The sequence below is a fragment of the Schistocerca cancellata genome, chromosome 5 (assembly GCF_023864275.1).
Source record: "Schistocerca cancellata isolate TAMUIC-IGC-003103 chromosome 5, iqSchCanc2.1, whole genome shotgun sequence".
Taxonomy (NCBI): Eukaryota; Metazoa; Arthropoda; class Insecta; order Orthoptera; family Acrididae; genus Schistocerca; species Schistocerca cancellata.
The window spans coordinates 394,062,001-394,076,507 of NC_064630.1; the positions used below are offsets into that span (position 1 = coordinate 394,062,001).

Below are 14,507 nucleotides of genomic sequence, written 5' to 3' on the forward strand. Positions count from 1 at the left end.
GATGCATTATGCCATTGTAATTGGAGGGGGGAAAAAAAACAGTGAGCAAAACTTTTACATTTGGTCGACTTTGCTGTCCTTTTTTCAGTCTTGGCTCTCCAGGATGTCTCCATTGGGACAACAGGGCTTTGATTTCGACATCATAACCATAAATCCATGTTTTGTCACCAGATATGAACCTTTTGAGCAAATCAGGATCATAGTTGACATCATCCAAGAGCTCCTAAGCAATGTTCATGTGATGGTTCTTCTGATCAAAATTGAGAAGTTTTGGAATAATGTGTCATGCCCAAAACATCCAAAAAACTTGCATGACATGAGGCGACCGATATGCCAACATCCTTAGCAACTTCTCTTATGCTAATTTTATGATTTTCCAAAATATTTTTTATAATAATCAAAAATCGCCAAGCACACTAAAACACACCTAACTTTTCTATCTGTCAAAAACAAAGTATTCTGTACTCTTGAAACTGTGAACATATGTTCGGGACATGTGTACCAACATAACAAAAAAACAAAGTTCGATAATCAAATATATGTTGCCCGCGCAATCTTACTTTTTGAGCAACCCTCATATATCTCTGAATAGACCATCAAGGTAAAATTATAGAAATTTGAGCTCATACAGAGGCTAACCAAAAGTCATTCTCCACATTCATCATTTACGACTACAACAGTAAATGGAGGTAGTGACAGTGGTACACGAAATATCCTTCAACACAGTATAGGTAGAAATAGAAAATAATAATTGACTCACAGTTTTGAAACCAATATGCTAAAGAAATTGTTTCTACATTGAGTTTAAAGGGACATTAACAGCAGGAGACAGTTAACACCAACTAAAAGGGAAATTAGCAGCAGGAGAAAGTTAACACCAAGATAGCACCACCAATTGTACTTACACATCAATGACAAGCCTATGCTTAGCAACACAAATATCTACAAGGGAAGAACAAATCGTATACTTTATATACTGTACTCTTATACACTATTTTTCCAAGTAATGTATTCAATACATATAGTGAATGCATGTCACAGTTATATCTTGATATGATATCAGTTCCATATTTTCTCTGTGACAGTGGTGTCCAATGTAACTAAGATTTGTGATGTTTAGTGTTTGACAGTTATAACATGTACACAATATAACCTGAGTAGAGAGACAGGTGGTGGATCCTACTGTGATCATACAGACATGATTATAATTAGAAATCAAATATCCATGGATATTCTATGACTTCTAGCTTGACATCATTAACATTATAAATATATCATATCTGACACACCCATTATTTGATATCCACACACACACAACAGCAAGTAACCTTATTTTTCTATTGTAATGCATGCAGACATTGATATGTATGCACTATTCATTTGTCCTCTCTATCAGATGCCACCAATAATGGGCCAAACACTCCAAAACCGATCTGGCAATTAAATATTTTTACCTTCAGCCCATGGTGTACAGCAAGATGTCTTCCAACTAGTATACAGATCTGCACTGTCATGGTAAACTTTTTATGCATCAACAAGCTTCTGTGCATCACTGGAGTAGACAGTTTGCCTGTTGCTGCTCAGTCTCACCGACTAGTCAGCCAGTTCTCACTTAAGAGTCTTTAGGAGACAACAATGACTGTGTGTGTGTGTGTGTGTGAGAGAGAGAGAGAGAGAGAGAGAGAGAGAGAGGGGGGGGGGGGGGGGGGGGAGTACACATTCTCAACTTTCTCAAGACGGGCATTCTCTGAAAGATTAGCAAAACATATTTTTTATCTGTATCCTGTGGTTATTTTTAAGTTTACCTCCCATCTTTTAGTTATGAGTCTGTGCTGGACTGTTATTCTAATAATGAACTTACCAACTACTAGCTCACAGTGAGCTGCTATTGGTGACATAATGTCAAAAAGCCTTCACAGCACTTCTATAGAAAAATTTTTGCATAATGAACAGGCCTATGAAGCAGTATCCAAAATTTCCAAGTCTGCCTTTGCAGCCATTGCCTTTTCATCAAAGAGACAATTTTCATCAATTAGCCATGATTACACTTAGCAACCTAATTTATATGTAAGCATAGGTGTAAAAACCTCTCACATTTCTTTAAATGCATCTTGGAAGCAGTGCCAAAACATATCTAGATCATCTCAGTTGTTGACACTTGTGAGAAACTTCATCACACCACCTCAGAAAACCCGTTATTCTTGTCCAATGCTATCAATCCCTACAGCCTTCCAATTTGAGCTATAGTTGGTGAAATACACAAAAACAAGCAAGCCAAAGCAGTCACGTACATTGGAGTTATTCATTTTTCAATAAAGTGTTTTATAAGGATAGAAAAGTGCCAGATACTATATTGATCTCATATAACAATAAAATCAAGTAGTATCAGAGTTTGATGTGATATTTACACAAACTTATTCACATATCAAAAAAATTCAGAATAATGAAAGGAGCATAGAAGATTGTTTTACTTTATTCATCTTCCACTGTTTAATTGTTTTGAGATGATAGGAGTATTCTTCTGAAAGTACGCTGCTCTTTGTTGGGATTGACGACAATAGGCAAAAACAATGAATTTCCTTTAACCTTTATTTATTTGCCACTTATCATTTTATATGAAACAGGCTTCGTCATAAATAAATAACAGTAGTGTAGTCAAATTACATGGTGCACCTACAGTCTTAATTACTAAAATTAACACTGTTCATACAAAGTGAAAGAGTGCAGCTATAGTTGTAAATATTAAAATCAACATTGGCCATATCAGAGATTCTTTTATAATGCAATGCAGATTTTTTGTTAGCCAGAAATAGCATCTTATTTTTGAAATTTTTAAATGGCATGAATCAAGCAGGGAGAGGAAACTAGTTAAAAGATTTTGTAGATATTCATATTCTGGGAGTTTCCTGTTATTGCTAGCCTGTGCCTTTCAAAGTCAATATTTTCCTTCACTACTGTTAGTATCCTAAACCTGGTAAAAAGAGGGTGACATGCTCTGTAGAACCAATCATGAATGTTATACGAACAATTTTTTCCCCACATTTACTTTCTATATTCTTAGACAATCCTAATATGAGCTTTTGTCTGAATTACAAAAGTTTATTGGCTGCAAACCAATTCAATGCAAAGTCAAGAGAGTCTTGCATAATCTTATCAAGAGTTGGGATCTCGTGATGTGAAGTAAGTGAAGTTGTGTCATCAGCATAAGAGATTAGAGTTGTGACACACAACTGGGCACATCACTGAAAGCAGTAATGAAGAACAAGGAGCCAAGGACAGAACCCTATGGAACACCTGTACCAATTTTTACAAGGAATAATGTCTATTTCTAATTGAGACAAACTGTCTTCTGTTACTCAAGTAGGAGGAAATTACTGCTAATGTAGATTTGTGTATACCATAATACTGTTAGTAATATGTTAAAAGGAATGCAGTCAAAACTCTTTCCTTACATTGCATAATGACACCAGCTTCTTATTTTTGAAAGTTGTTAAAAAGTCTGACCAAAAATTTCCAGAACAGCTGCAGTGGTATTTTTACCTAGCCAAAATCAATGCTGATTGTTGCAAAGGTCATGCTTATCAAAATAATTGGTTAGTTGAATGTACATGGTGATTCAAATATTTTGAGAGTACTGGCACAGCAGAAACTGGGCAGTAGTTCTGTAGGGGCTCTTTTTTCAGAAACATTTTACAGACCTCACTGAGCATGATTTCATCCTAATGAAAGATAGGCCGTTCAGACACATAGGAACCAAGCAGATCCCTTGCAGATGTGTCTGTGGCTATAATTCTGTCTCCAAGTTCTCTAAATGTGACACAGTAGTCACTCAATTATCCTAGACTGAGCAGAGTTTGATGTACCTGGTTACAAGAATTATCTTGTCTTATCACTTCCTATGCTGCTTTACAGTTATATGGAACACCTTTATGTACCTTTCATATGCTGCTTTTTGGCTTGCATGAGCTTAGCTTTGTAATACTTTATATTTCAAAGGTAAGCATAGTAAATCATCTCTCTCTGCTCAGTCCCTTGATTATCCTCACTGTTATATATTCAATACAAAATAAGCATGTTTTCTCTAATTTGTGTTAACTCTTTGTACCAGTTAATTTATTTATTTTTAATTTACCAGAGAAGCTAACTTTTATTAATCAGGAAGAAAAGCACCAAAAAAGTTATCAAAACCACTTTCAACTCCAGTTTTTCCTGTTTGGCACTGATATACTGAGTCTGAATTTGCATTCTTTAACTTGCCAATAAATGACATAATGTGCTTGTCTCTCTGACCTCTCACCCATGCCACACTAAATTCACGGGAATACTCTTATTGCTTATAATAAAGTAAATTAACAATAATATAATGTGGTGTAATAAAGCTTCTTGTGGGTGTCAAAATGCTACTACTTTCATTTAATTGTTTTCATCATCTGTTAAATAAAAACTACTCTTATTCAGCTGTCAAGAAGTTCAGCAAAAATATTGAAGTCCCTTGGTCTACAGATAATACAGTAGTGATAATTCTAAGATAGGTATTATCACCAAATGTGAACTGTGAAACTATATAATGTGAACTACGAAACTATATGGTGGGTCCTATTATTCTTACTGTATGTATTCTTAAAAGAAGTTTTATTTTCTCTGTCAATTCTGCTGCTAAGAAACGAAGACATTGGTTGCACCTCCATCACTGCTGCTCCTTTCTGAGATTCACAGCACATGTGTGGTTTCAACTCTTGTTCATTTATTTTTCATAATTCTGAATATCTGCTACCCTGGAAGCACCACGGGATATTGTATTGCACTACTGAAAGTGATGCTCATATCGCAGCCCTGTTAGAAAAATTGGATACTACCTTGCGTATGAAGTCAGCTGCATATAAGAAAGCACAACAAAACTGAAAAGAGCTGAATGATGGCACACCAACATTTCTAGAAAAACTTGTCAAGCATTATGACGCAGGACATAGTAAACATCTGAGTAGAACCACAACTACACATTTCTCCAAATATTTTACCTGGAATTGGAACGGGGCTCGAGCTGCGGCTTAGGCGTGGTGACACAGTTCCTGGTGCACTGGCCTTCGGACTTGAACTGCGTGAGGTTCTGCGTGGAGTGCCAGGGGGTGTAACACCATTTCCATTAGCACGACTCTCACCAATTGCCTTCACTAGGTCTTTCACTGATACCCCAGCTAATTCAGGTGGCAAGTCCCTATTGAGACATCAATATTGTTCCTTTATACATATTCTATCTGTAAAACACACACGCACACACACACACACACACACACACACACACACACACCACACGTACTAGAAAAACATCTCCATGTATAAGACTTCTTCACAAACATGTCAAAATGTGCAGCATCAATCAAATTAATTAAAACATGTAGGAATGTTTCTTTTGTATCTGAACATCACCTAGTGTTTTGCATTCATTACTTACTTTCACTGAATTCCTTCTGGTTTGTTTAATAAAGCATACATGGCCGATTTTGAACAAAAATCATACATATGCACTGTACACAAATATAACTGCAAGAAAAAATGTTTAGAATTTGAGGGATTCATGTCTCTATAAGATTATCTGCATAAAAAATAAAAACTTGTGACAGATATTTACTACATCTATATCCATACTCTGCAAACAACTTCCAAGTGTATGGCACAGTGTACTCACGCCCCTTTGCACTGTGTATTAAGATTTCTTCCTATTCCATTCACACATGAAGAATGAGAAAAATAACTGCTTAATTTGCCTTTGTGTGAGCTATAATTAGTCTAATTTTGTCTTCATGGATGCTACAAGAAAGGTACACAGGCTTCTTAAGACAGCATTTTGTGTTTTATACCATTCAAATAACAATAAATAAATAATAATTTATAAAGATTTATAAACAATTATATATAAATGTAAATAATTGTAATATTTATAGATAATAATAATTATAAATAACATTTATAAATTATTTTATTTTTGTGTCACCTTGTAAACAAAGAGAACAAAGAGAAAACTAAAGGTGGCTTTCTCCACACAGAGCATGTGACTGAATGAGCTGGTGTAAGTGTTTTAGACAATGGACTCATGTTCAGGAGAGAAGTGGTTCAAAGCATCAATCCACCCAGATTTAGGTTTTCTGTGATTTCTCTAAATGACTTAAAGGTGAATGGCAGGCTGGTTCCTTTGAAAGCGCACAAAAAATTTCCTTCTCTACCCCGAATAAATTAAGCAAATACTGTGTAAATCATAGGGAGAGATGTGGCCGCAAAAACTAGGGGTAGTCTTATCAACATTTATGAGTTCTTATTGGCAGGACAGTAGTACAGGTATACTTGGGAGAAGAGGAGAGGGTGGGGAGGCATTCTGAACATTGAACCCAGCCTAAGAGGGATTCGTATCAGTCAGGTGAAAGGTTTTGTAGGGGGCCTAAGGTTCTGAGGACTCCTTGAAGCTCCACCTGGACATCAGGAATGGGGTTACCTTGGCAAACTTTGTATGTAGTGTTGTCTAAAAGCTGACTCCATCAACCTCGTGACCCCACCGACACCCCGCACCCCTACCTTCTACCTACTTCCTAAAATTCACAAACCCAATCATCCCGGCCGCCCAATTGTAGCTGGTTACCAAGCCCCCACAAAATGTATCTCTGCCTGCGTAGATCAACACCTTCAACCAATTTACATGCAGTATCCCATCCTTCATCCAAGACACCAACCACTTTCTCAAATGCCTGGAATCCTTACCCAATCTGTTACCCCCGGAAACCATCTTTGTAACCATTGGTGCCACTTCCTTATACACAAATATTCCGCACATCCAGGGCCTCGCTGCGATGGAGCGCTTCCTCCCGATCACCTGCCACCCCACCTAAAACCTCTTTCCTCATTACCTTAGCCAACTTCATCCTGACTCACAACTTCTTCACTTTCGAAGCCCAGACATACCAACAATTAAAGGTGCCAGGATGGCCCCCTCGTACGCCAATCTATTTATGGGTTGCTTAGAGGAAGCCTTCTTGGTTACCCAGGCCTGCCAACCCAAAGTTTGGTACAGATTTATTGATGACATCTTCATGATCTGGACTCACAGTGAAGAAGAAATCCAGAATTTCCTCTCCAACCTCAACTCCTTTGGTTCCATCAGATTCACCTGGTCCTACTCCAAATCCCATGCCACTTTCCTTGACGCTGACCTCCATCTGTCCAATGGCCAGCTTCACACATCCTTCCGCATCAAACCCACCAACAAGCAACAGTACCACCATTATGACAGCTGCCACCCATTCTATATCAAATGGTCCCTTCCCTACAGCCTAGGTCTTCGTGGCAAACAAATCTGCTCCAGTCCTGAATCCCTGAACCATTACACCAACAACCTGAAAACAGCTTTCGCATCCCGCAACTACCCTCCCGACCTGGTACAGAAGCAAATAACCAGAGCCACTTCCTCATCCCCTCAAACCCAGAACCTCTCACAGAAGAACCCCAAAAGTGCCCCACTTGTGACAGGATACTTCCCGGGACTGGCTCAGACTCTGAATATGGCTCTCCAGCAGGGATACGACTTCCTCAAATCCTGCCCTGAAATGAGATCCATCCTTCATTAAATCCTCCCCACTCCACCAAGAGTGTCTTTCCGCCGTCCGTCTAACCTTCGTAACCTCTTGGTTCATCCCTATGAAATCCCCAAACCACCTTCCCTACCCTCTGGCTCCTACCCTTGTAACCGCCCCCAGTGTAAAACCTGTCCCATGCACCCTCCCACCACCACCTACTCTAGTCCTGTAACCCGGAAGGTGTACACGATCAAAGGTAGAGCCACATGTGAAAGCACCCAGGTGATTTACCAACTGACCTGCCTACACTGTGAAGCTTTCTATGTGGGAATGACCAGCAACAAACTGTCCATTCACATGAATGGACACAGGCAGACAGTGTTTGTTGGTAATGAGGATCACCCTGTGGCTAAACATGCCTTGGTGCACGGCCAGCACATCTTGGCACAGTGTTACACCATCCGGGTTATCTGGATACTTCCCACTAACACCAACCTATCAGAACTCCGGAGATGGGAACTTGCCCTTCAATATATCCTCTCTTCCCGTTACCCACCAGGCCTCAACCTCCGCTAATTTCAAGTTGTCGCCGCTCATACCACACCTGTCATTCAACAACATCTTTGCCTCTGTACTTCCGCCTCGAATGACATCTCTGCCCAAACTCTTTGCCTTTACATATGTCTGCTTGTGTCGGTATATGTGCAGATGGATATGTGTGTGTGTGCGAGTGTATATCTGTCCTTTTTTCCCCCCTAAGGTAAGTCTTTCCGCTCCTGGGATTGGAATGACTCCTTACCCACTCCCTTAAAACCCACATCCTTTCGTCTTTCCCTCTCCTTCCCTCTTTCCTGATGAAGCAACCGTGGGTTGCGAAGCTTGATTTTTGTGTGTTTGTGTTTGTTTGTGTCTCTATCAACATACCAATGCTTTTGTTTGGTAAGTTATATATATATATATATATATATATAACTAAAATAAAATAAAACGAGGTTTTCTCTCCAATTCATCAGTCAAAAAATAAGGGGTCATCTTATATTCACAGATTAAACAATTGCTGATGAGGTCAACAATTTTACATTGTTCAATCAAGGGTCATGTTACATTTACAGTTGAAACTTTGGCTATTGAGGTTTCATGCAAATTTATTTTGAACAATCCCAAAGGACAGGGCATATCAAACAACACTTGCATTTCAATAGGTCTGAGATTTCCTGATATGATGAAGTGGTCAATACATTATCAACCTTGCTCAGACAATCACATGACATTTGACTCACAGTTCTAGTGCAAGGGATACATAAGAAACTATGAACTACCCACTACAACAGTCTAATGCTCTACTTAAAAATTGACAATTTAGTGAAATATAGGACAAAACAACATTAAATTCTATCAACCTACAAGCTTTTGTTGTATGTGAATAGGTTTGCACTAAGAGTTCTCATTGATTTATTGATACCGTATACATACATTTATGCTCCTTTTTAAATGAAGGTAACATTTGAAGGTGAAAATCTTGTCCTTCAAAAACCATTACTTGATTCTGAATGCAATTCAGTATTTTGTTTTGTATTGAGAAACTACTGATTTACCAAGTGTCTTGCAAATGAGAAAGTCAGTCACTGTCCATGTAACAGAATACCAGAGAAAATCATTACCAGCTCTTAACCAGCTTTGGAACTAGATGATGACATTCAGATGAAACAAGAAGGAAAATGTATCCTGAAATGTCTAACAAACAAAGTAAATCATATTAAACTAATTATCATTGTTGTCCTAGAATAAATTTCAGTAGAAAGACCCGTTGTGGGGATAGTACGAACAGATGTCTCTAGATCGTGGGACAAGCAAAAGTTCGAGAATTAGGCTGAATAGTGTTTGCAATATTTTATTTATCTGTTAGCTGCTGTTGTTACATATGACCTTGCCTGAATACATTTGCACTGGGAATTGATTTGATTTTAAAATTGGACAACTACTCAACAACAGCATACATTCCTGCAGAATACACTAAAAGTCTAGATTGGAGCCAATGGTGTATTAACTTGTTTCGTACAGCAATTTGTCAAGCTCAGTGTGAGGTACAGCAGGAATGATTCAGTGTGTGTCAGCTGCTGGTTCTACACAGCCAATGAAAGTAGTGGGCAGATGATATGTTTGGAAGCAAGAGACATTGTAACATTCTCATGTCAGTATAGAAGTAAAATCTGCTAAGTGTTCAGAAAGAAACAACTGTGTTCTTGGATCCCACAGTAACCACAACCTCAGAATCTCAACACATTCAGAAGAAACAGCCAAACAACAAGAATGTTTGTCCACAACCCGACAAATTCCACTGATGAGTTTTTAGATTTTATTGAGAAACTTGATCAGACATTGAAATTCAAGTCACATAATTGGAACAGTAGACAGGGAAATGGGTACCACGATGGGAACAATAGTAATAGCCACAATAATTACAATGATCATAACAGAAATAATTATCACAGTAATACGAATTTTGAAAGAAAAGTGGAAATAGGAATTCTCACAATGGAAATCAAAACTGGGAACAGAGATCTGAGGGGCAGGAAACTCACGAAATGCAACACTAGAATATGGAGTCAGAAAATTAGAGATTGCAGTAGCTCAGGTACAGAGGTGGCAAAATAAACTGGTGCTGAAAAGGACACATTATTTTAAAAAATCTATGGGTGTCAAAAATTCAACAAAAAGCACCAAATGCTGGAGATTGAGGTTATAAGAAATAAAAATAAAATGGGAAATAATTTTAAGCAGCACAACCATAAAGAGGGGGCAAGAAATATGGTATAATGTGTTGAGATATTCAATAAAGGGATATAGGGCTGGAAAATTTATTTTGTGAAAGAGAACTGAATGGTGGAATGAATGTATGTTTGATGGAAAATTCTGTGATTAGAAGAGAGGCAGAGGTAGATTTGTAGTGGTGGAGATGGAATGTATGGGGAATTCCAATGAGACACCAGTCAGTAGCAAAAATTATAGTAATGTAGGTGAAAGTAATGCAGATGATTTTGTATCAGAGAAAATAAATGAAGTTATCTGTGAAGGCAGCAGAGCTGTAGTCTTGTTAGCTGGAGATGAAGTTTGTGGTATATCAATGGAAGTATCAAGTATCAGAAGGTATTTGTGAAGGCAGTGTAGCGAAAGTCTCAGCAGCTAGTGATGAATTTTATTATGTATCAGCGAATGTGGGTGATTTAGTGTTTAAGGGAGGTAAAGATGTTGTTTTAAATGTTGAAGTTGCTAAGATTGAAGTTATTGATTTAGATGTCTTGGAGGAAGGAATTTTTGCAATTTTTTCTGTTGATGGAAGTGAAATGATGGCTCTTGATAAAAACACTACTGAGTGGATGTTGAAGGATGAATGTAAAAATGTGTTAGACGATATTTTAAGGCATAGAGCAGCAGAGGTGTATGATAGGGGAGAAAATGTGAAGGAAAAGAGTTAGTTCCAAGTTTGGCAGAATTCAGTGCTTTCTAACATGGAGCGATGCAATAACAGTTGGCAGATGTTTACGGAGTTAATTGTGATGGGGGTTCAACAGAAACAAATAAGGATTTGTTTAAGAGAGATATAATTTTAAACTGTGTGGTTATCTGGAAGAATGTTGTAGCTACTGATATCATTACTTCAGAGGAGGTGAACAGTACATTTGATGCTTACAATGATTGTGAAATCGCCGGCCGGTGTGGCCGAGCGGTTCTAGGAGCTCCAGTCTGGAACCGCTCGACCGCTATGGTCACAGGTTCGATTCCTGCCTCGGGCATCGATGTGTGAGATGTCCTTAGGTTAGTTAGGTTTAGGTAGTTCTAAGTTCTAGGGGACTGATGACCTCAGATGTTAAGTCCCATAGTGCTCAGAGCCATTTGAACCATTTTTGATTATGAAATCATGGGTTTTGAAGGTGATTTAAATCCTATAGGTGAGTTGGAGGTAGATCAGGAGAATCTAGAAATGGATAACGAAACTGAGGGTTGTTCCGAAATTATAAAATGTACCATAAACATGGAAGAAAAAGGAAGAGACACTGACAATTATATTTTGAGGGAACAGTGTTTAGAGAGGGGTGAAACTAAAAATGTGCGGCATATAAGTGAACTGATCAATATTAATGATGAAAGAAAGTGTGCATATTTTGAAACTAAAAATGATGTTCCAGTGGTTGTCACAAATTTTGTGTCTAAATGTAAGAGTCTGTTGGTGAATGAGGAAAGAGGCTCGAATTTAAGCAGGTGTAAAAGCATTAAAAAAATGAGATTCAAAAGATACTCTCACTGCCAAGATAAATGTTCGACAAGGCAATGGTGGCAGAGTTGCACCTTGTGAATGAAGAACATGGTGTGTACCAATATACTGTATTTACGAATCTAAGCCGAACTTTTTTTCCGGTTTTTGTAATCCAAAAAACTGCCTACAGCTTAGAATCGAGTGCAAAGTAAGTGGAAGTTCTGAAAAAAGTTGGTAGGTGCCACCACAACTAACTTCTGCCATCGAATATATGTAGCGCTACACAGGCAAGCTTTGCAGCCACAAAGATAAATACTGGCGCCAAAACCTCTGCATCAGTAAATAAATTAAAAAAAAAAAAAAAGAAAGAAAGTGGAAGACGAGCTTTTTTTCTCCACCCCGAGTTTCAACCACTGCATTTTCATACATTATCCAACGAAGTAAATACAAATTCCATATTGTTCATCTTCTAATGTAGCAGCATTTCAATGTAATATGAAAATCCGACTGGCAAGACTGTTTGGGATGTTTGTCAATATGGCCAACTCTATGTTCTGAATTTTTTCCTACCTGTGAGAAGAGATGGTTGCTAATAGGAACTTTTATGAATTGGGAATCACATGCAGTATTCTCTTCACCATAAGAATAATACGAATATAAACATTTTGCCGTGAATTCTTTCATGTTTGCCGCTATCTCATTTAAATCCTGTCTGCCTAATAAACTACGAAACTAGAGTGAGACAACAGCAAACACGGAAGAATATCCATATAATGTCATGCTTATATTCGTATTATTCTTATGCCTAATAGTGATACAGTCAGAAATGGAGCACGGCAATTGACTAGATTTTTAAATCTAAGATGACTCTAATTTCTATGTAGCATATAATGTACTAAAGAGGTGTCTGCAAAGATTTTCAAATGGAGAAAAATTTTCGCTAAACTCTCGTTCAGAACATCTTCTATCATACACAGTCTATTATTTGGTTCTTGTTGATCATTATCAAAGAAAGCAGCAGTGATAGTAACAACAAATAGCAGTCTCTTGCCATTGTTTCGCTAATGAGATGATTCTTCTCTCTCTCTCTCTCTCTCTCTCTCCCTTTGAGAATGGCACTTATCAGAAAAATAAGCAATCAATTCAAACCAGACGAAACACGTGAAAAAGGAGGGGTACCCGTATAAATACGGACAGAGCGTGTGACGCATAGCAATGGCTACCTGGTAAAGCTTAACTGCTAAGCCCCGACTCGAACCAAACTACTGTAGCTGTATCGTCATTCATTCAACCTAAATTGTGTCTCATATTACAATGGACTAAATTTGTTTCGATTTGGAGGTGAGGCTTAAAACTTTTCTCTCCCCTTGAATTTCGAATCTCAAATTTCAGGTGCGGCTTAGATTCGGGACATTTTTTTTCCCTTGATTTCGAGTCTCATTTTTCAGGCGCGGCTTAGATTTGAGTAAATACGGTAAATGTATATAGGTGTCATTTTCATGTGTAATTTATAAGGGCTCTTTTTTTGGGGGGAGGCGGGGGGGGGTTGGTTAATATTGCTTGTGTAAAGACTAAAAATGATGAATTTAAGATTTATGTAAAATATGTGGAGGCACAACTTAGTGCAAGGAGAATGTCAACTTTGGCTACAGGAGTCTTGCGTGAAGGTCAGTAGAACGTAACTGATTTCGTTATTTGTGAAAGAGAAGTATAAAATGTACTGTAAGTAAGATCTGGGGGAAAGGGTTTAGTTTAAATGTGTTACTTGTAGTATTTTGGATGGATTTCTCATGTAATATCCATAATTTATTTGTGATTATTGTTTGCATAAAATTTGGCGCATGGAGATGTCAGACCACATTAAAATTTTAATCATTTGTGGGAGTAAAACATTTAGTTACATGCAGAATATGAGCAAGTTTTTGGGGGATATTACATAAGTTAATTACATAATTTATTTTATTTTGCAATGGTTTTGAATAGATTTATGTATGTAAAATTATGGGGGTGAGTTGTAATACATTTATGAGAACAAAATCTGGGGATAAATTGTATTTTAGTGCAAATAAGAGTGAACAACTGCTGAAATTATGATCCAGCTATCAGCTGAGTGAAAAAGAAAGTTAAATGGGCAATTTCTGAAAAGCGTAATATTAGTTCTAAAGTTTCTAATTAGATGTGGAAAAATAGTAGAGAAGTGATAAAATGTCAGTTGTTTTGTGATGTTGAAGAAATTTCATAGAATCAAAGGCATGTTTTCTAGTGGAAACATGGACAGAGTGCTCGAAATGTCAAGTTAAATCATGTGTTTCGCCTATGCTATGAATTGGTTTTTGCTTGCTATCCTGTTTGTGACCATACTGATTGCACTGGAGAGTGCTTTCAGTGCCTGATCCATGGGGATTTGGAAAGTAATATGATTACTGATAACTACACCAAAGTCATATTTTGACAGCTATCATCCTTCGTAACTGCAGACTGACACATGCTTTGGTGCAGCACATGGCCAAAGCTGTCATGAATTTCTGCACAGCCAGCTGGACTGCGAACAATCTAACCTTTGATGGCAGAACACCAATTGTGTGCTGTGTCTGTGACAGTGAAGAAATGCTCAAAGCAAAATGTGATTTCGAAGGAGCAAAAACCAATTTGTCTCAAAAGCCTCCTTAAACTTATGAGGGGGGATCAAA

At 37.8% G+C, this 14,507-nt stretch overlaps 1 protein-coding gene across 1 annotated transcript in view; it reads right to left on the reverse strand.

Moving 5' to 3' along the window:
- LOC126188561 (E3 ubiquitin-protein ligase MYCBP2-like) overlaps positions 1-14,507 on the reverse strand; it is a gene marked incomplete at its 5' end in the record, with an annotated part of 354,851 nt that overhangs the window by 298,651 nt on the left and 41,693 nt on the right. The window contains one exon of the mRNA XM_049930160.1: positions 5,019-5,215. Within this exon, the coding sequence (XP_049786117.1) occupies positions 5,019-5,215 (197 nt within the window). The remainder of the gene's footprint in view (positions 1-5,018; positions 5,216-14,507) is intronic.